General features: G+C 40.3%; 1 protein-coding gene across 7 annotated transcripts in view; it reads right to left on the bottom strand.

The window, feature by feature from the left end:
* Nucleotides 1-25,710, bottom strand: part of PLEKHA5 (pleckstrin homology domain containing A5) — a 260,060-nt gene that overhangs the window by 61,030 nt on the left and 173,320 nt on the right. For all 7 annotated transcript variants that reach the window (XM_062194901.1, XM_062194893.1, XM_062194895.1 and 4 more), the window contains 2 exons: nucleotides 18,503-18,968; nucleotides 15,837-15,920 (listed from right to left, as the gene is read on the bottom strand). In XM_062194901.1, the coding sequence (XP_062050885.1) occupies nucleotides 15,837-15,920; nucleotides 18,503-18,968 (550 nt within the window). The remainder of the gene's footprint in view (nucleotides 1-15,836; nucleotides 15,921-18,502; nucleotides 18,969-25,710) is intronic.

Here is a 25,710-nt window from a genome sequence, read left to right as displayed (position 1 = left end):
CTTAAAAGAATATATCTCAATAGTTCTCCAACTTAACTGAAAAAAAACAAAAAAACAAAAAAACAACAAACCACCCACACAAAACAAAAAACCACTCACACAACTGCTCCTTCCCCTGTTTAAAAAAAAAAAAAAAAAAAAAAAGGACCTACCTACCTAAGGAAATAAAAAAAAAAGCAGGACCTGGCAATTCTGAGCAGGGCTTGGGGAGAGAGAGCCTTGAGCAATGCACTTCCTGTCTTTCTCAAGATTCCTGGCAGCGCTGAGAAGTCAGTGCTTCGGAACCACAGTCTTGCCCTGGCACTGATTGGAGCCGTCCTTGAGAAGGATTTGGTACTGGGTGCTGGTCAAGACAATGGTACAACTATCAAAAGATGAAAAATGTCTGAGCATCTAAGCCTAAGTATTACATCTAGATTAAAATACTTTCCTGTTGTCTTTGCCTGAAGCCATACATTAACAGATTTAACTCCCTTTTAAAAAATCAACTTAATTTTTAAATTAATGATATTAGTGTGACTCAGTAGAACTAATGGGGATGTGAGGTGTTATACAAGAATCTAATTTGCAATTGCCAGTTGTTCTAACAACTTCTTAGTACCTGTTTCAAAGTCTCCATCTCTGTAGGAATTAGATCAGCTCTGAATGCAGAAAATAACAGGATATTCTGACTCATTAGTAAATGCTCTTGAATAACTGGGGGTGAGAAGCAGGGAGGAGAAAGGTTACCACCAAGTGAAGGCAAGAAAATGGTCTCTCATATAATTTATCCTTAGAAAAGATTAGTTCTGGGGCCAGTGTTGTGGTGTAGTGGGTTAAGCTCCACCTGTAACACCGGCATTCCATATGGGTGCCGGTTTGAGAGCCAGTTGCTCCATTTCTGATCCAGCTCCCTGCCAATGGCTTGGGAAAAGCAGTAGAAGATAGCCCAAGTGTTACCCGCGTGGGAGACCCGGAGGAAGCTCCAGGCTCCTGGCTTTGGCCTGGCCCAGCCCCGGCTGTTACAGCCATTTAGGGAGTGAACCAGTGGATGGAAGTCCTCTCTCTAACTCTGCCTTTCAAACAATAAAGAAAAAGGAAAAAAGAAATCCTCTAAACCCTATGTAGTAAGTGACTAAACAGTGGCTTAACTGTTCTTTTAAAAACAGTTTTAGGGAAAGGATGGTTAGCTTAGTGATTAAGATGCCCATGTATGTCCCTTATCTGAATACCTGGGTTTGGTACCCAGCTATGACTCCTGACTAGCCTCCTGATTATGCAGAACCTGGGAGGCAGTGGTGATGTCTCAAGTTAACTAGGTTCCTAGGAGACCCAACCAGAGTTCCTGGCTTCCCTCTTCAGCCTGGTCCAACCCTGGCCATTGCAGGCTTTTGGGGGAGTGAACCAGTGAACATAAAAATTAGAAGAAGTTTATATAATAGACCACCTAGTGCTCCAAGGGAACTTCCCGTGACCACAGAAATGTTCTATGTATGCAGTGTGGTGCTTTACACTTGCCATGAGTAGCTATTCAGCACTTGACATTGGGCTAGTTTGACTAGGGAAAGGAATTTTTATTTTCATGCAAATGCAACTAACTTAAATGGCCATATGTGGCTAGTTCCTATCATATGATATAACAGGTCTAGAAATTCTAAACCAGCAAAATGAGTATGACTTCCCCCTTATCTGAACCTCATTTGCCCAAGCTCTGTCTTAATGACTGAATTTCCTGCAGTCTGAATTCTGCGCCAACTGCAAATTGCAAGCAGTCTGGACGATCTCTACCCACCCCACAGAGCTTTTGTCCTTCACTGATAACTATGGGGAGGGCCCATCTTTGGGCTGTCATTTTCCATTTAAATGGAAAACAGACTTTTCCCCGTGTTCTTAATGACTCCTTAGGAAAATATTTTTTTTTAAAGTTGGGATTCTGTCTTAACAATAGCAAAAAAAAAACCCCTTATAGCCTAATCATGGAAGAGTCCATTTCTCAAGAATGCCCTCCCCTGTCTAGCTCAATAAACTCTTAAGATGTGTGGCAAAACCAAAAGGCTAAAGAATTTGACATGCCCAGGGAGAGGCTCTGGGGAATGCAGGGATCTTTATACACAGGTCATTTAGACAACAACTGTGTAAATGCTCTCCACTGTTTCTGTAGGCGCATGTGAAAGTCTGGGAACCTGAGATTGAAGGCTATGGCTACCTATTGAAACCACTCTTTGTTTAACAGGAAGCAGGGAAATTTGAAGTGACTTCTCTAATAGAAGAATGTAAGTAAGATCCTTTATTAACTGAAGGGGCAGTGATGGTATGGAGGTTATTTCAGTAATTACAAAGCACACTGAATAAACTATCCATGCTAGTTTTTAGTTTCTAAAAGTGAAGTTTTGGAAACATGTTACCACTAACATATTCAGAAGCCTCATTGTTGATTTAAAAGATGTAGCTAGACTATATGGTATTTCCTTGTCCTTTAGTGAACAAAGCTATTTTTTGAAGAAAACTTAGAAGGGCTGGGGTAGAGCCTTTCCAAATGATTTACTTATTGGCTGGTTACTGGATAATCTCTACAGATCTCATTTTTAACTTTGGCAGCTTTATCTCTTTCCTTGTTTAATGGCCCTTTTCTAACCATTATTCCTTTGACTTCAATAGATTGTCTGATGCTACTAAAATATGTTTATTCCTAGCATCCACAGGCAACAGGAAACATTGAAAGACCTCAAGGTGCATTTTTTAGAAAATGCTTCATTATAGAAAGCAACACTTGAAACAGTCACATTTTTCTCTTCTTTGAGAATAGTTTAAGGATACACCGAAATTTGCCATTTTTAAGAGACAAAATAATCTCAAAGCAAAAATCAAACATCTCTTTTAGCCAAAAAGGTATTTGTTCTTGCCATGGCTAAATCTACTTGAAAATATATTTGAGCTTTAAATCAAATTTAAGTATCTTCTAAATACAAGGACTTGGATTTTATTAACAGTAATTATGTTGTTAGAGTTACAAATGGCACCAAGTAGCTGAATTCCTACCATTAATTCAAAGATTTATTCAGCTTATGTTTTAACTACATAATGACACCCTTAGGTCAATGTTTTTGGCATTTATGCTCAACTCTATTTCCTTCCTGGGCTTTGAAAATCATGCAAGAATCCAACTCCCTAAGCACTAACATCCTGCCTCATACTTAGCTCCCGAAATCTTTGCAGAATGGGTAACTTTTCTGGAAGGAAAAACAACAACAACAACAACAATTAAGATAGAAGCAAAATCTGGGCCACAGGGTTATTTCCTTTTGTAAGTATAAAGTTTTCCTTCTTGTTTCATTAAAGCCATCACCAGGAGCTGATGTTCCTCAGGTAACAGCAGCAGCAGCAGAGAACTCCAACACAGCAACTCCCACTAATTTCCAAGCCAGTCAAAATAAAGGGGGCGGGAATATGGGCAGGAAATTCATTAATAAGATGTCTTTATCCCAGCCTCTTGATTTTGGTTGTTGTTGCACCTGACTAAATGAGGATAAAAGTAACCGGCGCATCTACTGCAGAGGCTGTGTCTGAGATGCAAGCAGGATGCCGTACATGACAGTGAAGAGACCTGGGTCCCACGCATGGAACAGCCCAGAGGCTGGGGGAGGCCATGGCTGGAGAAGAGGGTCTCTTTCAAGGTTGGGGGTGGGGACTAAGCCTTGACTCTGTAGGGAAAAGGCAGTTTGTAGAAGGTCCTGAGTTAGCTGAAACACATAATACGTACCAGGAGCTTTACAGAGATTAAATAATTTCAACTGCAGCAGTCCGAGAAGAGTTCCCATTTTCTGAGGGCTTACTAGTTAGTGTCTCTCACTGTGCAAAGAAGTCTACGGCTTCTATCTCAACGAATCCTCAACAACCCAAAGAGGCCTGCACTATCATCCCATTACAAATGTGAAAACCAAGGCTTAAAGTTAAGGAACTCATCCCAAACCAGGAAAACAAGATCCAAGCTACTGTACACAAAGTGGTGAGGACACCCAACAAAACCTGGGTGTGAAAAGCAGACACTGCCACATGTATGCAAATGCAACAACTCAGAAGAAAGGCACTGGAGGGTGGGTTGCCACAGTAACCAGCTCAGGTGTGTTAGGAGTACGGTGGCTTTTATTCTCCTAATCACAACATAAACATGTAATCAGCAAGAACACAAGTCCAGAGTTCTAGACGCTCATGAGTTTCCTATTTCCAGTAAAACTGGCTTAAAAGTATATTTAATGGGGCCAGCGCTGTGGCATAGCCGGTAAAGCCGCCGCCTGCAGTGCCAGTATCCCATATGGGTGCCAGTTTGGGTCCCGGCAGCTCTATTTCAGATCTAGCTCTCTGTTATGGCCTGGGAAAGCAATAAAAGATGGTCCAAATCCTTGGGCCCCTGAAACTGCAGGGAGACCCAGAAGAAGCTCCTGGCTTCGAATCATTACTGCTCTGGCCATTGCTGCCATCTGGGGAGTGAACCAGTGGATAGAAGACCTCTCTCACTCTCTTCCTCTCTCTCCCTCTCTGTAACTCTGCTTTTCAAATAAAATAAATAAATTTAAAAAAAAGAAAAGTACATTTGGGCCAGCACTGTGGTACAGCGGGTAAAGCTGATGCCTGCAGTGCCGGCATCCCATGTAGGTGCCAGTTTACGTCCTGGCTGCTCCACTTCGGATCCAGCTCTTTGCTATGGCCTGGGAAAGTAGTTGAAGATGGCCGAAGTGCTTGGGCCCCTGCATCCACGTAAGAGACCTGGAAGAAGCTCCTGGCTCCTGGCTTCAGATCGGCACAGCTCCAGCCATTGCAGCTGACTGGAGAGTGAACCAGCAGATGGAAGACCTCTCTCTCTCTCTCTGCCTCTCCTTATCTCTCTGCGTAACTCTGACTTTCAAGTAAATAAATAAATCTTTAAAAAAAAGTACATTTAACTTTAGTCTCAAAGTACTTTTAAGTTTTTTTTTGTTTTTTTTTTTTTAAGATTTATTTATTTATTTGAGAGGCAGAGTTACATACAATGAGAGGGAGAGACAGAGAGAGGTCTTCCATCCACTGGCTAACTTCACAAATGGCTGCAATGGCCAGAGCTGGACCAATCTGAAGCAGGAGCCAGGAACTTCTTCCAGGTCTCCCACATGTGTGCAGGGGCCCAAGGACTTGGGCCATCTTCTACTGCTTTCCCAGGCCATCAGCAGGGAGCTGGATCAGAAGTGGAGCAGCAGGGACTTGAAGCAAAACCCATATGGGATGCCGAACTACAGACAGAGGCGTAGCCTCCTACTATGCCACAGTACCTCCTCCTCAATTCTGCCATTTTTATACATGTGTATAATTTCCATTTTTAGAGTGGTGGAGAGCAGGCAGGATGCCAAGGCAGCTTGTTATGCTCTGGGTGCTTTCGGGTGGTCCACCGTTTGATGTTCCTCCTGTAGCCTGGGCAGTCAGACCGTGAAAGATCAGTGTTGGGGCCGGAGCTAAGGTATGGTGTGTTAAACTGCTGCCTGAGATGTCTGTATCCCGCATGGGCACTGGTTCGAGTCCCAGCTGCTCCACTTCTGCTCCATTCCCTTTTTAAAAAAATTTTATTTAAGATTTATTTATTTATTTGAAAGTCAGTGTTACACAGAGAGGGGCCGGCACTGTGGCTCACTTGGTTAATTCTCCACCTGCAGCGCCAGCATCCCATATGGGCACTGGGTTCTAGTCCCGGTTGCTCCTCTTCCAGTCCAGCTCTCTGCTGTGGCCCAGAAAGGCAGTGGAGGATGGCCCAAATGCTTGGGCCCCTGCACCCGCAAGGGAGACAGGGAGCCAGGACAAAAGCTTCCCTCTTCTGTTGCTCATGAGGGTCACTTTCTGCAGTGTCTCTACTCATTTGCCAACAAGAGCAAATCTGAGGAGACCCAAGTTGTCTAGGACAGTTGATAATATAATCCCTCCCTCCCTGCTCACTTTGTTTCCTCCTACCTTGGCATCACTTCCCAAAGCAAGCTGCCTGCATAGAAGCCCAAATCAAGGAAGACCACACACCCACAGCTTGGTTTTCTGAGGCTAGAGATGAAGAGAACAGAGTGAAGACTGGCGAAAGGATGAACAGATGAACTCTCAGCTGAGAGAACACTAAGAAAGTGGGAAATTCCCCAGTTAGAGCTGAGATGGGTGAAAAAAGACATTACTGGCACAAAACAGAAGATCCACGCTAGCATTGGCATTGGATAGGCCAACTGAAGGGGTCAGAACACATATATCCTGTTCAGTCTTTCCACACTCTCAATTCTAATACATCTATCCACGGTCCACATAGTCTTCCTAGACAGAGTTCTGCCATGGTGATGTCAGATTCTGCTCAAGGTTCCTGGGTTTCATCCCTGACCCTTTCCCAATTCTTCATCAAATATGTTGAGAGAAAAAAAGGAACACGGGGAACTGTGTGTGTGTGTGTGTGTGTGAGAAAGAGAGAGAGAGAGAGAGAGAGAGAGAGAGAGAATCATTCTCAATAGAAGGCAAGTACCACATAACCAGTCTGGGACAGTTAAGAGTTAAAATTTGCTCAACTTTCTAGTTTCCTTAGTTTGCTTTTTCTGAATTCTTATTCTGTATCTCCTGCTTCCTTTTATGACTCTCAATCATCCCTAAAAATAGAAGCTCCAGGATCCCTTGAAATATTTCAGAAAATAGAATCCTGCTTAACAGAATGAAGTTGCTGAATTGACTTGAACAACAAACGTCATCAATAATCTTTTGAATCATCTTGTTAGCATTTCGCGCTTCATGGGGAAGTTGTCTTTCCTGAACAAAAAAACCCCAATGCACATAAGTGTTCTTGTGCTTTTACCTTGGATGTTTTCAGTGCCAACTACATAAAGCCTGTCTATAGTTCCTTCTGGCATTTTCCTTGGCATTAAGTATGCTTAAAAGTTGCCAGAGTCCTGTCTGCACAGATCTTTTTCATTGCTGTTTCTTGAAAGGATACAGAAGGCACGCTAATGAGGGAAGTTCATAGCAACTCATGATAGAAGAGTAGACTTTATCCAGAAGTTACTAGTACTCTAACACTGGGTTAAAAAATTACTTTGTTTATAAAAAAGAATTATGCCATGAAATCTAAAAGGTACTATGGAACACTGATTTTTAAAAAAAATACGCTGGGGCTGGTGTTGTAGTACAGCAGATTCAGCTGCTACCTGCGATGCCTCCATCTCACGTGAGGGCCAGCTCGAGTGCTGCTGTTCCACTTCTGATCCAACTCCCTGCTAATGTACTTGGGAAGGCAGCAGAGGATGGCCCAAGTGCCATCGCCCCACATGAGAGACATGGATGGAGTTCTGGGTTCCTAGCTTTGTCTTGGCCAAGTTCCACTGTTGTAGGCATTTGGGAAGTGAACCAGCAGATCGAAGATCTCTCTCTCTCTCTGTAACTTTGCCTTTCAAATAAATAAAACAAATCTTTAAAAAAGTAAAATAAAACAATAAAAATACATGCTGATAAAATATGACATAATGATTTAGCTACTGATTCTTCCAAGCCTCAAATATTTTTATGCAACACATAGGTATGCTTGAATTGATTTTTCTTTTATCATACTACAACATACTGGTTTGTTATGAAAAACTTCCTGCTTTTCCATGCCAATTTGAGGATAAGGTCCTTTAGCCAACTGGCATTAAGGGGGAATGCTGGTTACTGAAGAGATTGGTAAATCAGAATTTGCTGGTTGGTGTATGCTCGTTCACTCACAGTGTGCAGCATGCTTACAAAAAGCGTGGGACGCACTGTTCCACATCTGCGGATCCTGCAAATCTCTACCTGTCTACCCCTTTGTAGTCACTACGTTAAGCCATTTTTCATTACTACAAGCACAATACCAAGAGGAGCAACTTAGCAGGGAAGAAGGCTTCTTTTGGCTTATGGTTTGGAAGAGCATAGCTGGCCCTATCTGGTGAGGCCTGAGGGCAGATGGGTGATCCCATGGCAGGTCAGGAGGCAGAGAGAAAGATGGACCAAACTTGGCTTACATAATCATCCTTCTTGTAAGAAGCATCACCCAAGGAGCCCCCACTGACCTAAAGACCTCCCACTAGGCCCACCCACTGGATGCCTTAATTAGATACATCTCCACTACTAATCTACCAATCGTTAACATGAATCAATTAACTACCAGCCTAGCACTCTGGAGTTTGAACGCCAGCTAAGTTGGGGGAGCCAAGTCCTGTTCAAACCGCAACAGCCAGTTTCTAGCGTCTCATTGCCCACTCTGGAATGCAGGCAGGAAGGCTGCAGGGAAAAGGAAACGGGGATATCAACTCAACCCCCTCACCACTGCTCTTCAGTCACTAATAGGGCAAGGCAGACAGAGAAACGGAGGGAGAAAGAAACAAATGGAGAGCATAGCCTAAATTTGGGTGAGGAGAATGGGTGGAGGGACGAGAACACGCTGTGGTCTGCCCATTCCAATTAATATTCCCGTCACAAATGATCCAGCACCCTCCAGCTCTCCATCTGTGAGGCCTTGCCTAGTTCTTCTCTTCTGCTCCTGACCTAGTTTCTAAAACCTCAATTTCATTCCTCTGTTCATCCCAAACAGTCCTAGTCTAGGCCATAGGAGCCAAAACCGATAGACTTTCCTGACATGGGAATGTCCGAATAAGGGGCAAGACAGGGAAACTTGAATGCCTACTCCCGATAGCAGACACATGTTCCTGAAATCTGGGCTTGGCAAGCAGAACACGTTTTTTGAGAGATGCTTTCTGTGGTTAGGGTGTGTAATACCGTGAGTCTGGTCTTTAGATATACGACTGGGTTAGGTCTGTAGCCTGTTTGGGTGTCTAACCACCAGGGGTGCCATTAAAGACATGGCACAGGAGCCCAATCAACAAGCGTCTGTATCTTACAACTGAATGTGAGCTCTGCTAAGCTTCCATGGAAACCTGCCATGTCAGTTACAAACAACTTGGGTTTGCCTCTACGGAACCTTTAGGGGCTTCTATGCTTGCTCAGTGGGGCTATATAGTTCTAAACTCACACTTGATCTACCCTATTCTGAGAAGAAAGGAAAATATCAATGTTTTCTCTTTTCCCTCATAAAATATGCACCAGTTACAATGGCACTTTTTTTTTTCAGCTTATTTTTACAGTGGTACTTTCAAGAAGCTACAGCAGGACAACCGTTCTCTGAGGGAGGAGACTCCACCGGAAACGCTGATAATTTGGAATTTATGTCCAACTTTCTGGCAAGTATGCAGCTATGACAACATTTTACTTATGATTTTGTCCCTTTTCCCTTGTACCTTCTGTTAGGCAGAGGAATAAGCATGGAAACACCTAGTAAAAGATAAATCCATTAGGCAGATACATTTTTGGATGAAGTCGACAATTTTCACTCACTCTGTAACCAAGAGTTTCTTTAATATTCAGTGATAGCCAAGCTGAATGAGAAGGAAGTGAGCTACTAAGACATTAGGGAATCTGAGTGAGGGGCATCAAATATTGTTAGGATTACTGTAGGTTCCCAAGTCTATCTGGGGGCCATTCTACCTTAAAATTCACAGAAATGATTAACTGGGGAGAGTCTTACTATATGTAGACTTTGAACAGTCCACTAACTGGGCTATAAAAACATAAACTAGAATTGTATACTTCAAGCTGAAACAAAAAAACATAAGAAAAGTCTACCACATCCTAGTATAGCTATTGTTATTCTGAAACTACTTCAATATATCACTTGTCCTCATTAATGGTGATAATGAGAAACCAAATTATTCTGCTAAAGCTCAAGTTAAGTAACATAGCTCAGGATTTTTGGATTGTTTAACGCAAATCTTTAGAATTTCAGTTAGGGCAATTTTTCATTCTTTATTTGTTATAAACAATCCAATAGTATCAGAAATGAATTTACTTCTGAAGGAGCTCAGAGATTACTGGCTGATAGGAAGCAGCAGACTTGAAATCAAAGTTTTCCTTTGGATGACTGTGATCTCTGACAAAAGGCAAGAGGAAGACTGTTGGCCTTTTGTTTGCTGGCCTTAGGTTATTGTGATGATTAGGACAAGCAGAATTAGCATAAAAAATGAGAACTGATTAGCACAAGTTCACTTGGTTTGGTATACAATATAATATGTGACCAGAGCCACGTCTCTGACTTTCAGATTTTAGAATGCACTTTCCAGTTTCTGGTTATATAAAATTGATCAATCGATTTATAAATCCAGGCAACCAATAATGCCTACAAATACTTAAGACCGGTTATTTGAAATTGATTAATGGCAGTAACAAGATTAAAAGCTTGAAATGATTGCACTGAATAAATCATTTCATTAAAGCTTTAAATTATCAAGAATTATTTTTATGAAACTTAATAGCATAACTAGTGTTTTAAAATATAGGAGAGCTCAAAAGTAAATAATTTCATTCATATCAAGTGGAATTATTTGAAGCATAACATTTTAGCATTTATTTAAACAGATTTTCTTTAGGAAACCTTAACAATGCATACATTTGGAAAAGTTGAGTTTCTGGGCCAAGTTCCCACCATACATTTATATATTGTCTAATTATTTCTAAAAATGGCCCAAGTTTTCCTACTAGAAACAGTGTTATCTCAATGTCTGAGTATCATTCAAACAATCCAAATCTGTACTTCTTCTTATCACAAAATTTAAAAATTGGAATAACCTAACTTTACTTCAGGATCTAATATAAACAAAAGGTTTATTACTGGAAAACCTTTGCTGACATGTTCAGAGACTGTAGGAGACCAGTAACAGTGAGACTTTCTAACGCTACCTGTGGGACCAGGTAGTGCTGGCATAGCATGTAAGGTCTGGCAAAGCTGCTCAGAGACGAATGACATTAACAGTGACCTCAGTGGGGGATGGGTCATTTTGACAAAGGGATAAAACAGCTCTACCCAAGACAGGGAGTTCAGAAAAACCACCTTAGCAAATGAAGGTATTGTTTAATACATTTACATGTCCTTCCCCAGAGTTTCTGGCAGTACAGAATTCTGAAGGAAGACACACTTCCCTATTAATTAGCTGACATGCTTTTATTAGACTACTTTCAAAAAATGTGACATACACTGCAGTTACATGTCTATAGCATGAGCCTCTGGATTAATAATCTGATTTTGGAGACATGAAACACTAATTTTTTAAAAAAGCATTCTAGTAGGCAAAATGATTAAAACATTTTGTGAAAAATACATAAATTTTGTATTAATGAAGTTAATTTAATTTAAAATTAAGAAAAATGATTTAAAGGTTATCCTAATGTAAGACCCCTCTTTAAATATTACTAAAGAAGTACACTCTTGTTTTGTTTCAGAGATGACTATAATCCAATGAATATTTGTCTTACAGCATTTTCTTGTAGTAACATCTGTATTTGATAAAATACTCAAATTTGAGTATTTTAAAATAAGCTAAAATAAGTTTTTCTTTAATTCACATGAAAAGGATGTTTTCACTAGAAGAAATTATTTAATAACAAAAAAATTCCTATCAAATTAAAATTAACTATTAATAGGTCATTTCATAACCTAAAACATGAGAGTCAGTCCTTGTTCACAGCCATTTTCACTTCTGAACATCACCCTTCTCTGGTTGCACCTGCTGCTGACACTGAGCTAATGCTCGAACTGCAGGTCGCTATGTAGGAAACTGGCTCTACCTATCTTGACAAAGCCCAAACACTGGGAGGAGGCAGCAAACAAGGGATAAAGACAGGCAACTCAAGATCACCTTTGCTTCACAGCTCACCCATCCCTTTGGGAATATAGCACCCCTCCTCCATCTGGCCTTCTAATGGGAAAATTCACAGTTCAGGGCCTGTTCCTTTCATTAGGTCAAGCATAAGCTAAGACGGGATGCAATGAGTAGGGGTTTAACTCAGGTAAGAGAGAACTCTAGAAAATTCACGCTTTTAATTTCCAGCAACCCAGGATTTGCATTCTTCCTGCTTCTCCAACCACTCTCTCTCCTTGGTTACTGTGGTATATTAATCTGATCAGAGATTTCTTATTCTGTATTTGCAAAAGTCATGCTACAAAAAAAGTCAGAGTGACAAATATCTGAGTAGCCTGGAAAAGTATACTACATTTATAATTCTGTCAGGTATTAAAGTAAGAAAATTTTATGAGTCCCACCTGATGGTCCAAATATATGGTGTTCCTTTGAAGATGATGTGAAAGAATTTCATTCTAGTAGGCATCAATTAAGGGAAAAACAGGATAGAGAAAGAGGGCGCAGAATTTGTGAAAAAGTCAATTTCAAAATAAGAAAAAAGAACTTATGAAACTGATGACATCACAGCACACAACTTTCAAGCATATGTGTAAAGTGTCCCGGTGACACTTCAAAGTTTTATGAAATTATATTTACTTTTGTAAGAAATTAAGGTGACATGCGTGTAAATAGCAGTCTACCAAGCAGAAAAGCGCTTCCAAATGGCTTCAGCAGACTGAATGTGAGAAGCTCCACATGTTAATTTTTTTCTGCAATGGAAGACTTCTTTCAATGTTTCTCATATAGTAAGAGGCTATTAAACCCTTTGAGAAATGTTTTTATGAGTGCCTTTTTTTTTTTTATCAAGACCAAAAGGTAGATCTTAAAATTCATCTTTGGCAAGTAGAAGGCAGTATTATTACAACCATAATGAATTTTCTCAACTTTACTGGAAATTATAGGACTTCTCAGCATCTGTTTTAGCAGATGTGGACAAGGTCACAAAATATTCAGAGAATAACAAACACTATTTTAAGATCCATATGGATTTTCTGCCTCACAACCAACAGTTGGCTGGGTAAGTGGTTGGGGAGGTGTCTAGGAACAAACGCATCCTACCTGGATTTTCTCAATAATGTATAAGTAAGGTGACTTCTCAAAGGGTCAATAGGAGAGCCTAATGTTGTCACTAATGATGGGATGGGCTCATGCTCAACACTGCGACACTGAAAAGAAGTGATGACGGCAGACGACATTGATGTCTTGGCGGCTGACCTTTGGGCTGGGGGCCTCGAGCTTGAGCTGCATGAGCTGTGCTAGCGTGTGCTCCCGGACACTGCTCAGTTCTGCTTGCTGCCGTCTCAGCTTTATTAGCAGCAGCGTAAGCTCCTCTGGCTGAGGGGGTACAATTTAAGAATCCAAACAGTGGAAAACAGATTAATGGTTGTCTTAAGTGACAGACATTAAACCAAGCCTTCTTGGCAAGTTTCCTCTTTTGGCTGACATCAAACATAATGCCTAGGCACTATGATGATGGGTCCTACACAAATGCATAGACATCTAGAGAAACAGAAGGAAAAGTGTTACTTCACAGCAAAACAACCGTGTGGTAAGGCATCTTCTCAGAACTCGAGAGGATATTGCAACGGTGTTTCATGCTTAACGTTCATAGTGCCCAAAACCTTTATAAACTGTACACGTAAGAGCTATGAAAAGATTATTGAAAATACATTATTAAGATGTCTAAAAACTTTCCCAGCAGTAAACTAATACCTGGTATGTCCAACTATACACAATTTTAAACAACAGAAGTTAAATAACAAAGAACTAAAATTCATACAAAACTTGGACGATCTTTTTGCATTACTAATCTTAGTACCTGAGAGCTATTAATTATTTCCCAGTTATATTTTGAATGTCACCATGAGTACATTCACAGCATTTTCCATGACCCAAAGATGGGTTGTATTTTTTAAGAAAGAAGAAAAGGTGGTTTCCATGGCTGCAAAAACCCTCCTTCCACAGTATGGTTCTTGATAGGCTTCTCTCAGTCCTAAGAAAAAATATTTCACCAGCGGGTGAAATTCCTTAACAAGCCAATGTGAAGTATAGCCCATAAAGTATGACTTGGTGTTTCTCTGAGCTTTGCTATTAAGAATTGCAGGTAGGTGAGGAGGATTTACTCAATTAATGGCCACGATGTACTCCAAAAATCCCGCCAAAAAGCATTCTTGAAATTGGATTTGCTTGGTCCGACGCTGTGGCTCACTTGGTTAATCCTCCGCCTGTGGTACCAGCATCCCATATGGGTGCTGGGTTCTAGTCCTGGCTGCTCCACATCCGATCTGGTCTCTACTGTAGCCTGGGAAAGCAGTACAAGATGGCGCAAGTCCTTGGGCCCCTGCACCCATGTGGGAGACCCAGAAGAAGCTCCTGGCTCCTTGCTTCGGACGGTAACAGTTCCGGCCGTAGTGGCCATTTGGGGAGTGAACCAATGGAAGGAAGACCTTTCTCTCTGTCTCTCTCTCTTACTGTCTATAACTCTGTCAAGTAAAAATAATAATAATAAAAAAAAGAAATTGGATTTGCTTTCCCTACACTGTAGCATTTTGTCAGCTCTTTTCTGTTCATTTAATGATCTTGCCTTTTATTTTGCATATAATTCTTTTTAGAGACAGAAGTCTTTTAAAATGTTACTTGAAATCATATTAAAATTATTGCCTTCAGACAGGAAAAGCATCAGCAGAAACGTAAACTACTGTTACTAGAACACAGAAAACTGGGTATCTATTCATAGAGGTGAAACTATGTTTTTTTTTTTTTTTTCTTTTTTTCCCCAGGGGTCAAAAAGAATACTGGTGGTGTGAAACTTAAGACACTGCATAACAAGAGCTGCTTGTGTTCTGAAGCCAATCACACCTGGTGACCTCAATATTCGAGGATGGTCCTCAGGTCATGATCATCACGTCTAGTTCTTGAGGTCTTGTCAGGGAGCAGGTAGGGTCAAATATGAGATTCAGATATTCTAAGACCCAGAGTGATGTTTGACACAAAAAGAAATCTTGAAATTCTAGTTTATTATCTATGGAGGTAAACTTTATTATTAAAATTATTATTTTTTCTTTGTAAGGGATAAAAGATATCGGTAAGTTTGCTAGATAGTTAAATTGTGAGGCCAAGTAGGAAGAGGCATATTTAACTGGGGTTGGGAGGGGAGTAGGCGATTGCAAACAGTCTTTATGCCAAATATCCACTAGAGGGAGCAAGGCAGGAAAGTTTCATAACAGGACATTTAGTATTTATTTTACGACTAGTGCCAGTTTCTATGTCAGATAAACAATCTGATGCTGAAGAATTCCAGCATTTAAAAGTTCTCACTTTTAGTCAAGCAATACTTATAATCCTTAATAAATAAACTGCACGGAGTTTAAAGCAAGGAACTGTTTTCCTTATACCTATACCTGCAGAAGATGAAAAAAACAATGTTCAGATGAGTGAGTTTTGATTATTGTAGCAAGAGAATTTTAGATGACGAAAACCTATACAGGTGATAGAACCACATTTTCACAGACATTGAGACTACTTACTGATAACAAAGCCAGCTCCCCTGATAAAAGAATGCCACTGAAAGCAAACACAGTGATGCAATCAGCTTTTCTCTTCAGCTTAAGGAAGGGTGGTGTTCTGGTAACCTAACTCCTTCCCAGCGTGAAGGTAACACTGACCAGTCAATCATGGCAGATACTTTTCCTGCACACATATGCAGATTAGGTCCTTTTTTTTTTTTTTTTTTTTGCTCTAAAAATATAAAAATTCACAAGAAAAAAAATCTTAATGGGCCCTAGGCTGACTTACTCATGGTTGCTTGCTGGGTTTGCTCTACTAAGGAAGAGTCAAACAGTCAAACCTTCAAAATGTGAGTTTTTGTTTAGGTGGTCAGTTTAGGGAAAAGATTCACTAAGACACTGAAATGGCTGCTTGGTTCTGCTGAGCATTTCTTCCAGGGAAGCAGTAACGGTTTTCCTTGGGGATACTCCTCGGAAAATGCACACTTCAAAACTATGTCAGGTCTGTGCCTTCCTGTAGTGCATAAATAAAACATGATACAGTGAATAAAGACATCATACTCACCGTTTTGCCTTGCAGGCTCTGGGGACTGACGGACTGTGAAGCTAGGCCAGCTGGCATTGACCTTCTGTCAGGTACATAGACATGCTAGGAAAACAAAGGCACAGTATAGTTCTGTGGTGAATTTCTCTTCCTTGTCCATGTTAGTCATGAAAAATCTTAAATTCATATTATAAGCTGCCATTTAAAATTACTATTAGTGCTGATAAAAAGACATGAAAATTTCTCATGTGATTTAAATACTGATGTTGAACAGGGTAATTCTGTATTAGACTGGATTCGCTATTTTCATACCTATGGGTCACAGGACCCTTTTATATTTTTAAAAATGAATTTAATGACAAGGGCGGCAGTGTTTTTCAGCTTGGCAAATCTTTCACGTCATCAGCTTCGGTGCTCAACCCATGGTGAGAATCTCTTGGTGAAAAGTATGTGAAGAAAATTCAACCTCAATATGTATACTTGGAAATAGGAAGAGAGCTTCGTAGTTTCTTGGGCTGAATGCCAATATTCATCTTTGATACTGCTTTAAAGCTAAAATGAGTGGTACTTTCTTAAAGTATAGTTGTAAAGTGTTAATCTTATCAGTGAACTTCTGATATTCTGATGCATTAACCTCCACTGGTCAATTTGCATTTTAAGTGACTTTCACATCAAACACTGGTCATCTAGAAAATGCTGCTTCAGTGAGTTATGCAATGTTCCCAAGGCTGTCACATTTCAGTACACAGTATCAAAATTCACAAGTGTTAGTATCACCACCAAGCTTTAAGCACCGCAAAGCCATCAAGCTCAGAGTGGCAGATACATGAGTTTCAAAATTACAGTTTTTACTTGAAAACTCAAATGTTGTCGTTAGTGACAAATATTGCCAGTTGTTTTCTCGAAGTGACATGTTCGCATTTCACTTTGAGAAAGTATGTCTGTCAACACCAAGCCTGAATAACCATATTTATCATTTGTTTCTTCCTCCACCAATAAATGGTGTTGCATGAAGAAAGGAGTTAGTTCAGCTTCCAATTCAAATAATCATGTAAATGTTTTTCCATGAAATCAACCACTTGGACTTTAGTATACAAAAGATACACCTTATGTATGATCCTATTTCAACACTATATTAGAATGAAATGTGATTAAAGGTTAAGATTCACTAAAATTATCTCTTACCGTTTCATCAAGGAGATTCTTAAGGTAATCTGCTACTCTGTTATTGTTACTATTATTATTTTTGCTATTATTCTTATATTCAAGTGTGCAGCCGTGAAACCCACTATGTCCCTAGTACAGTTTGGAGCCAAGGTCTCGTCTTACCTTAGGCGCTAGCAGATTCACCCAATGTTGCTTTTGTACTAATGTACAAATGGCAGTACAATGAATAGGGCCTTATCATTTTAAAAATAGTTTTGACCTTATAGATTCTCAGGAAGTATGATGAGGACACTTAGGGAACACCCCAGGAGTCTAGACCATAATTTGAGAACCGCTGATCTAAATCATGGGAGATCAAAGAACAGCTTAAAAGAAAACATTTGGCAATGTTGGGAGTAGTGATAGACAGTCAGCTGTCTGGGAACTGAATAGAGAGTGACATTCATCTCCTATTTGTTACTGAAACAGATACATTCTGCCTAAGAATATGAAAAACACTAGTAACCATGACAGCATGCAATTTAGCCACTTTAAAAGCACACACTAAGTTATATTGGAACAGATTTTTCTTATTATATTGTTTCTATTTTTATCAATCATAATTCAGCCTTTGGATGTAAAAAGTGACAAGACGGCTGCAATGGAGTTCAAAGTAAGCCTTTTGGGGGGCAAACTGAAGTTTTCTTCAAAAGAAAATTTCTGATTGATCTATTAATTTCCATCAAACATTTATGGAAACATCAAACAAATGCTTTACAAAATAATGCAAACTGAAGGATTCAGCCTGTTACTAGGATAACAAGAAAAGGTACATTTTAAAGTGGCAGAAAGCAAGATCTTTTCTAGTATTAAAAAGAAAAGGACATTTATTTCACTTCAGGATAGACATTAGGGAACTGGCTACACACTGGCTAACTGATCAAAGCACTCTGAATCCACTTCAAATAATTTACTAAGCAATGCTTAAACCAACTTAAGTTCAAATAATAACAGAAAATAATCTCTGTGTCTTAATTATTAAAATGTATTCCTATACATACTGCTAGGTCTCTTGAGACCCTAATATTAAATCAGGTATTTAGGGAGATATCTCGCTATGCCATACATTCTGCTGCTTAGAAGATGAGGTCAATACTTTTATCCTTAAAATAAACAGGATAAACCTGATACAAGATTATACACACGCCAGAAGAGGGAAGGTGTGGAATTTGCAAGTGTGTAAAGAGCCAATAAAAATGCATGTGGTCTTAACCTGTGTGGAGATCTGATGAGCTACGCTACCAAGCAGAGAAGAATGCATAATGCATCACTCAAAAGAACTGCTTCTGTTGCAATGTTAGGCTTTATACGCGAGATTCAACACTGTAGAATTAAGAAAAACAAGTTTTTTAAGTAACAAAGACCAGCCTTGCTTACTTTCTCCCTATTCTCTTGTCTCTTGCATTTCAAAGCTCAGTCTACCAGAAAGCAAACACAGCAGCTACCCAGCAGGGAGCAACATGGGCGATGGTTTGCCTTACCTTAGGGTGATGGGCCCTGTGTCTGCGATCTATCGTCACATCTCCTCTCTGGATGGGCGAGGACACCTCTGATCTGTAGGTGCGTTGAGGGGAGTAACCCTGATAAGCAGCCATGGACCCATGGGAAGGTGACGTGGGGATGGAGTGCATGGTCTGGTCAGAAATATTAACCATGGTTTTAGGGCTACTCAAAGTACTGTGTCGAGGGAGGGTGCTCTGCTTATTGTAGAACTGGCGCTGCTGCCACTCGTAGAGCTGCCACATGGTGTCGTCTCTCATTGACCTGCGCTTCTCCTCCGCTCCAGGACCCAGGGTCTTGTCGTGGCCCGAAGGGTTCACGCTGCAGATGCTTTCAGGTCTGGTCTTGCTGTTCCTCGGGAGCGTTCTGTAACCTTCAGGGTAGCGGGCCATAATCTGGGCCCTGTGGCTCGGCATATTTCTGGGTAATGTTTGGTAAGAAATTATTCTAAAATCAAAAACCAAAATTCAAGTGATAAAAAAATGGAAAATTTTTCCAAATTCTGAATTACAGTGCATTTGTTTTCTTTTGGTTTAAGTAAAATAGATGTGAGTGTATATATATTTTAAAAAGACTGATACATAAGGTATCAATTATTATCATAATCCTTTTATGAAATTCAACTTGATGAGCTCAATACATCAAATAAACAACTTCTGTATCAATTACAGGAAAGACCACTAGTTCCACACAGTATATAATTTGGCTTAAAGAAGAAGGTATTTGTCACACTTCATTTGAAAAACTAGAATGTCGAAGATCTGATCTGAAGTCTGTCCCAGCACCTTCTTTATTTTTACACAAATAAACTCCTGGACTCTCATTCTCACACAACTCATTAGAATAATTAAACAGGATGGAACATGGAGGTTTCAGACTGCACCGATGGAGCATAAAGATGGGGAGTGGGCCGTTGCTGGGTGCATGGGCTCCTCCCTCAGAACCACAGCTACTTAACTGGAGGAAGAGCACCAGGACTCTGGTGGTGAAGGGATATTCTCCCTTCCTAACTTGTCCTGACTTGAAGCGAAGGCTCAAAATTTCATTATTTAAAGACAAAACACTTAAACATGACAATACTTCAGATACAAAACTCAATTCCAGAAATTTTGAAATATTTCTAACACGCTAATTAGTTAACATTTCACTTCAGGAACAGCCATCAATATTTGGGGGTTAGGGGAAGGCTGCCTTTCAAAGCAATCATGCATGTAAAATATAATTCTTTCACAATGCTAAATTTTGGAACTGGATATGTAATCATATATTACCAAACACAAAGTACAATTTGATTAAAATTTCAGTTCATGATTTTTTTAAAAAGACATTGATAAACATACTCTTTAGAGTTTTCAAAACTATCTTTGTGCTAAAATCTCATACTAGGTCAAATACATTATATTAAAAATGATTTTAAAAAGTTATTAAAATTCTATATAAAGTGAAAATTTATATTTCCTAACTATCTTCAGAGATACCTATAATTACAATTCAAATTATAAAAGCACAAATAACCTTTTTATAACAACCATCATTAGAAAAACCTAGGTTAAAAGGAGCAAGATTAAATCATAAGTATTTCCACAGATATATATTTATATTTTAATATTAAATTCAATGTGATGCAAGAGAGTTCAGACCCTAGATCCCAGGTTTCTTTCTTTTTTTTTTTTATAGAAAGCTTTTATTTAATAAACATAAATTTCATAGGTACAACTTTTGGATTATAGTGGTTTTTCCTCCCATAACCACCCTCCCACCCGCAAACCATCCCACCTCCTACTCCCTCTCCAATCCCATTCTTTATTAATTTTCAATTATCTTTACATACAGAAGATCAACTCTATACTAAGTAAAGATTTCAATAGTTTGCACCCACACAGACACAAAGTATTAAGTGCTGTTTGAAGACTGGTTTTTATCGTTAATTCTCATAGTACAACACATTAAGGACAGAGGTCCTACATGGGGAGCAAGTGCACAGTGACTCCTGTTGTTGATTTAACAATTGACACTCTTATTTATGAAGTCAGTGATCACCCGAGGCTCTTCCTGACATCTTCTTTCAATGCTTAGTTAACAACTTTCTCCTAAGTACTGTATTGGAACCATACAGGCTATCTGGGAATTTACCATGCACAACTGTGTGGTAGGATTTTGCTGCCTCCTACTGGGTATTAAAATGTCAGAGATGTTGGTGATGATATGGACCAGAGGGGTCAAAAGACTTTAAGTATAAATTGTTACTTTGCCAGTACTTTTCATCATCTGGGGGTTCTTCATTGATAATCTGGATATCAGAGTTCTTTTTTGTCCCAAAGGCTTATTGTCAGTAACAATACATAAATACCAACATATTCCAGTAAAAAAACAAAAAAAACAAAAAAAACAAAAAACAAGATTTCATTGTGATTGGAGGTAATGAATTGGTATTTCAAGTTACAGGACATGCCAGCGATGCAATTCCTGCACAATTTGTGCCTCTTGGGGATAGCAAAACTTTGTTACCTTAATATAGAGGAAGGTCTTATGGTAAATACAAATTCTTTCTCGTGTGTCAAAGCACCCACAAAAAGGATAATGCTGTGAAAAATACAGTAACAGAGAAGCAAAATAAGTGGGAAAACTTTTATCAAAAATCAGGAGAACCAGGCTCTGATACCTGCGTTTCTACTAAGTACTTAGACTTAAACAAATGACATCTCCTGGGACTCTGAGAAAGTTGATGGTGTCAGGGAGCTGGTGAGCAGACATTTAGTCATCATATCCCTATGTTACCGTCGTACTCGGGGCTGCAGAGTTCATGGGCCAGCAAGAACTAAAGCGCTGGTCTCCTACTCGCCAAAGTAGCACTCTTATTAATTATACCAGAGAGCCTCACACTTTCCCATTTAATGGGAAAAAAAAAATCCTTCTATTTAAAAATGCTGCAAAAGGTTACTTAACAACAACAACAAAAAACCCCAACTCTTTTCTGTCTGTATCAATCACTTAAGTATGAAAAAGGTACTAAAAAAAATTAAGGACACAGTCTTAGAATGCTGTCAAAATCTAGGTGGATGACCAACAACAAAAACAAACAAACAAAAACAACAACAACAAAAAAAACAAACCAGCTCTTTTCTGTCTATGTCAACTTAAGTATGAAAAAGACACACAAAAAATTAAGGAATTAAGGACACGGTCTTAGAAAACCTAGATGGTTGATCAACTCAAACTTCCTGGAGTTTTGTATTCTTATCTAGAAGATGATCTGATAATCAAGTCATCCTGGCACTCTAAAACCCTGGGCCTGAATCTTGTATCCAATGTATTTCTAGTTCCTTCAGTTATTCCTCCCAACCTACATGTCTTCCATCATGCTGGTGGTTTTAAGCATCTTTACTCAAAAACAGGTTTGTTCAAAACTGAACGAAATGTCCCAGACAAGAACCTCAGCAGTCAGGCCCAACATCTGACGAGTCTGGAGGGACCAAGAAAGATTCCAGACACTTTTGTCCAACCAGTAGAAAGAGTTTAATTCTTGCAATGTCTACCATATGTATCCCCTGACCCCCATCCCCATCTTTGCTGATAACATGAAAGCCAGAAACTGGAGAAGGAGCAAACCCAGAGCTGGCGATGCCATGGCCATCTGCTCAGACAGCGTGTCAGCCAGGCACACAAGTTCCATCCGAGAGAAGCTGCCCTCCTCTAAATAAATTTGCCCTGACACACCTGTTGGTTTGGTGATGCATAAATTCAAGAAATATTACAGAAGCCTCAGTACGGAAAAGTCTCTAGATCAAGAACTGAACGATATCCTAGAAACATATTCATATGAAGAAGGGACAACCTACCCACTGATCTGTAAACCTGCTGTCCAGGAGCTCCCACTCCACCAAACGCCCTGCCCGTGCCCTGAGGCATTCAGCGTGAGCAGGCCTTGGTGGGGAGACGCTGTCGAGGCAAACTGTCACACCCATCACAGAATCACTACTGGGCTGCTTGTCTAGTAAACTCGGTTTATTAATGACTTAAAAGTTTAATGGCTGCTTCTGCCATTGGAGGAACCACTTCTGCAGAGTCTTATTAGAAAATCAGTTTATTATCCAGCAAGTTTATTTGTGGTCCATATATTTTCTAGCACTGAGGGCTGTTTTTCGAAAAAACTACAATTTCTTTCAGTGCTTTCCTCCAAAGAGATTCAAATTAATCAAAGTGTGATTTGCTTGTAAGTGAAAGCTTCAGAAACACACGCTGTAAGCTCCTTCATCGGGTTCAGGGCCCCATTCACCAGCAGCTGCCTGTCAAACCCCAGGAAAACCCTGGCCCTGTGATTCTGCCAGGCAGAACAATGGCTTAAGGCACCATGCATCCTAACAGTGCCTGCGCTCACAAAGAAACTTTAAAGCTTTGTTCGCAGATGCAGGGATCTACTTTTGACTAAATATTAAACCTTTTTTCTCCCTATCAGAATGTTAATAAGAAAAGAAAGCCTTTCATCAAGTTTTAAAAAAATGAATTATAACATGAATTACAATAGGCTTCTTTCCACCAATAAAAAAACATTCCATTATAAAACACAACAACTATTTCTCTGTGATGAAGTTTACATAATAACGGAGCTGATTTAGTTTAATAATTCAGAACAGACTCTAGCCATTTCCAAAGAACTTAATGGAAGCTGGCATCACGATGAACTGAAAGCTGAGAAGGAACTGAGAGAAAACCTTAGCTTAAAAGAACCTGGTGACTAGCACTGTGATGGAGTGGGCTAAAGCCTCCACCTGCAGTGCTGGCATCCCCTGTGGGCACCGGTTCTAGTCCTAGCTGCTCCTTTTCCGATCCAGCTCTTTGCTATGGCTTGGGAAAAAAGAAGATGGCCTAAGTCCTTGGGCCCCTGCACCCTCATGGCAGACCTGGAAGAAAGCTCCTGGCTCCTGGCTTTAGATTGGTCCAGCTCTGGCTGTTGTGGCCATTTGAGGAGTGAATCAGTGGATGGAAGACCTCTCTCTCTGTCTCTGTAACTCTGCCTTTCAAATAAACAAATAAATCTTAAAAAAAAAAAAAAAAAAAAAAAAAGGAGCCGGTGCTGTGGCATAGCAGTTAAAGGCACCACTTGCAGTGCTGGCATCCCATATGGGTGCTGTTTCAAGACCTGACTGCTCCACTTCTGATCCATCTCTCTGCTACGGTCTGAGAAAAACAAAAGAAAATGGCCCAAGTCATTGGGCCCCTGCATACACATGGGAGACCCAGAAGAAGCTCCTGGCTCCTGGCTTTGGATATGCCTAATTCCGGCAGTTGCAGCCACTTTGAGAGTAAACCAGCAGATTAAAGACCTGTGTCTCTCTTCCTCTCTAACTCTGCCTTTAAGATAAATAAATAAATCTTTAAAAAAAAGAAAAGAGAAGAAAAGAAAAGTGAGCAGGGCTGGTGTTGTGGTCCAGTGGGATTAACCAGCTGCCTGTGACACCTGTATTCCATATGGTTGCCAGTTCAAGTCCTGGCTGCCCTACATCCTTGCTAATGCATCTGGGAAAGCAGCAGAAGATGCCCCAAGTACTTGGACCCTCCACCCACATGGGAGACCCGGATGGAGTTCCAGGCTCCTCACTATAGCCTGGCCCAACCTCACCCTGTGGCCATTTAAGGAGTGAAAACCAGTGGACCGAAAAATCTCTCTTTCCTCCTCTTTCTATAACTCTTTCAAATAAATAAAAAATAAATAAATAAATAAAAATATTTAAAAAAAGGCGAGAATGAAGCCAAGTGTTCCCAGGCTTTTGAGGTGCTCTGAGAGAGGGATCTCCACTGACAATGGCAGGTGCCAGATGTCCCAACTGAGCACCACAGCAGGGATGTGCCCGCCACCTCCCAAGTTTCACCATCATGACAGATTAATCTTTATCCAGTTACAGTATCATCCATGTCATTGTTTTCTGGTTTTCTACCACTGAAGAGTTTCAACTCTCCAGTAAATTCTTTTTTTTTTTTTTAATTTTTTTTTTTTATTTGATAGGTAGAGTTACAGATAGTGAGAGAGAGAGAAAGAGAGAAAGGTCTTCCTTCTGTTGGTTCACCCCCCAAAATGGCTGTTATGGCTGGCGCTGCACCGATCTGAAGCCAGGAGTCAGGTGTGTCTTCCTAGTCTCCCATGCAGGTGCAGGAGCCCAAGCACTTGGGCCATCCTCCATTGCTCTCTTGGGTCACAGCAGAGAGCTGGACTGGAAGAGGAACAACTGAGACTAGAACCTGGTACCCATATGGATGCTGGCACAGCAGGTGGAGGATTAACCAAGTGAGCCATGGCGCTGGCCCTTCCAGTTAACTCTTATGTACTAGCACATTAAAGTATTTTGCAATATTTACTTCTTAAAATGTAAAACTTCCTCACCTGCAGGCATGGCCTTGCCTGTATTTTCTCTGGCCTTTTTTTTTTTTTTTTAAAGATTTATTTATTTATTTGAGAGGCAGGGTTACAGATAGAGAGAGGGAGAGACAGAACTGTCTTCCATCAGCTGGTTCACTCCCCAAATGGTCACAACAGCGGGAGCTGGGCTGATCTGAAAACAGGAGCCAGGAGCTTCCTCCAGGTCTCCCATGTAGATGCATGGCCATTAGCAGAGAGGTGGATCAGAGGAAGAACAGCCAGGACATGAACTAGCGCCCATATGGTATGCCAGGGCTGTAGGAGGAGGCTTCACTTACTACACCACCTCTGGCTTTATTCCCATTTTCTTTTGAGCTCCTGCTCCAATCCCTTTATTCTTTCAATATTCTTTCAGGTTTTCCTTAGAGTCTTTCTCTTGTCCAGTCTCCCCACTGGATGAATCTGTCTACTCTCCTACTCACCTTTCATTACTTTTGATACACTGATGATACTCCAAAATGCATTCAAGTTCAGATTTCTCTTTGGACACAGACTCAGCGGCACCTCAAACATAACCTGTCCCAGCCGGTCACCACCTTCTCTCTTCCCACATCTCCCAGGTGGAAAGACAAACCACTCCAGGTGCCCAGCTAAGAAGCCAGGTATCACGCTTGATTTCTGCTGACTGCTCAAACTTAAGTCACGAGCAATACTAGTTTGCAACCAAGTACATGGAAGCAATCAGTTAGTTCTTGTCATTTCCCTGTCTTGAATACAGTCCCTCTCTTTTTCCACATTTCATTCACTCAAGTAACTTTTAAATTTTCCCCAACG

The sequence above is a fragment of the Lepus europaeus genome, chromosome 6 (genome assembly GCF_033115175.1).
Source record: "Lepus europaeus isolate LE1 chromosome 6, mLepTim1.pri, whole genome shotgun sequence".
In the NCBI taxonomy this organism is placed as follows: domain Eukaryota; kingdom Metazoa; phylum Chordata; class Mammalia; order Lagomorpha; family Leporidae; genus Lepus; species Lepus europaeus.
Note: the sequence above shows the minus strand (reverse complement) of the source record. Positions and strands in the feature narration are given on the sequence as shown.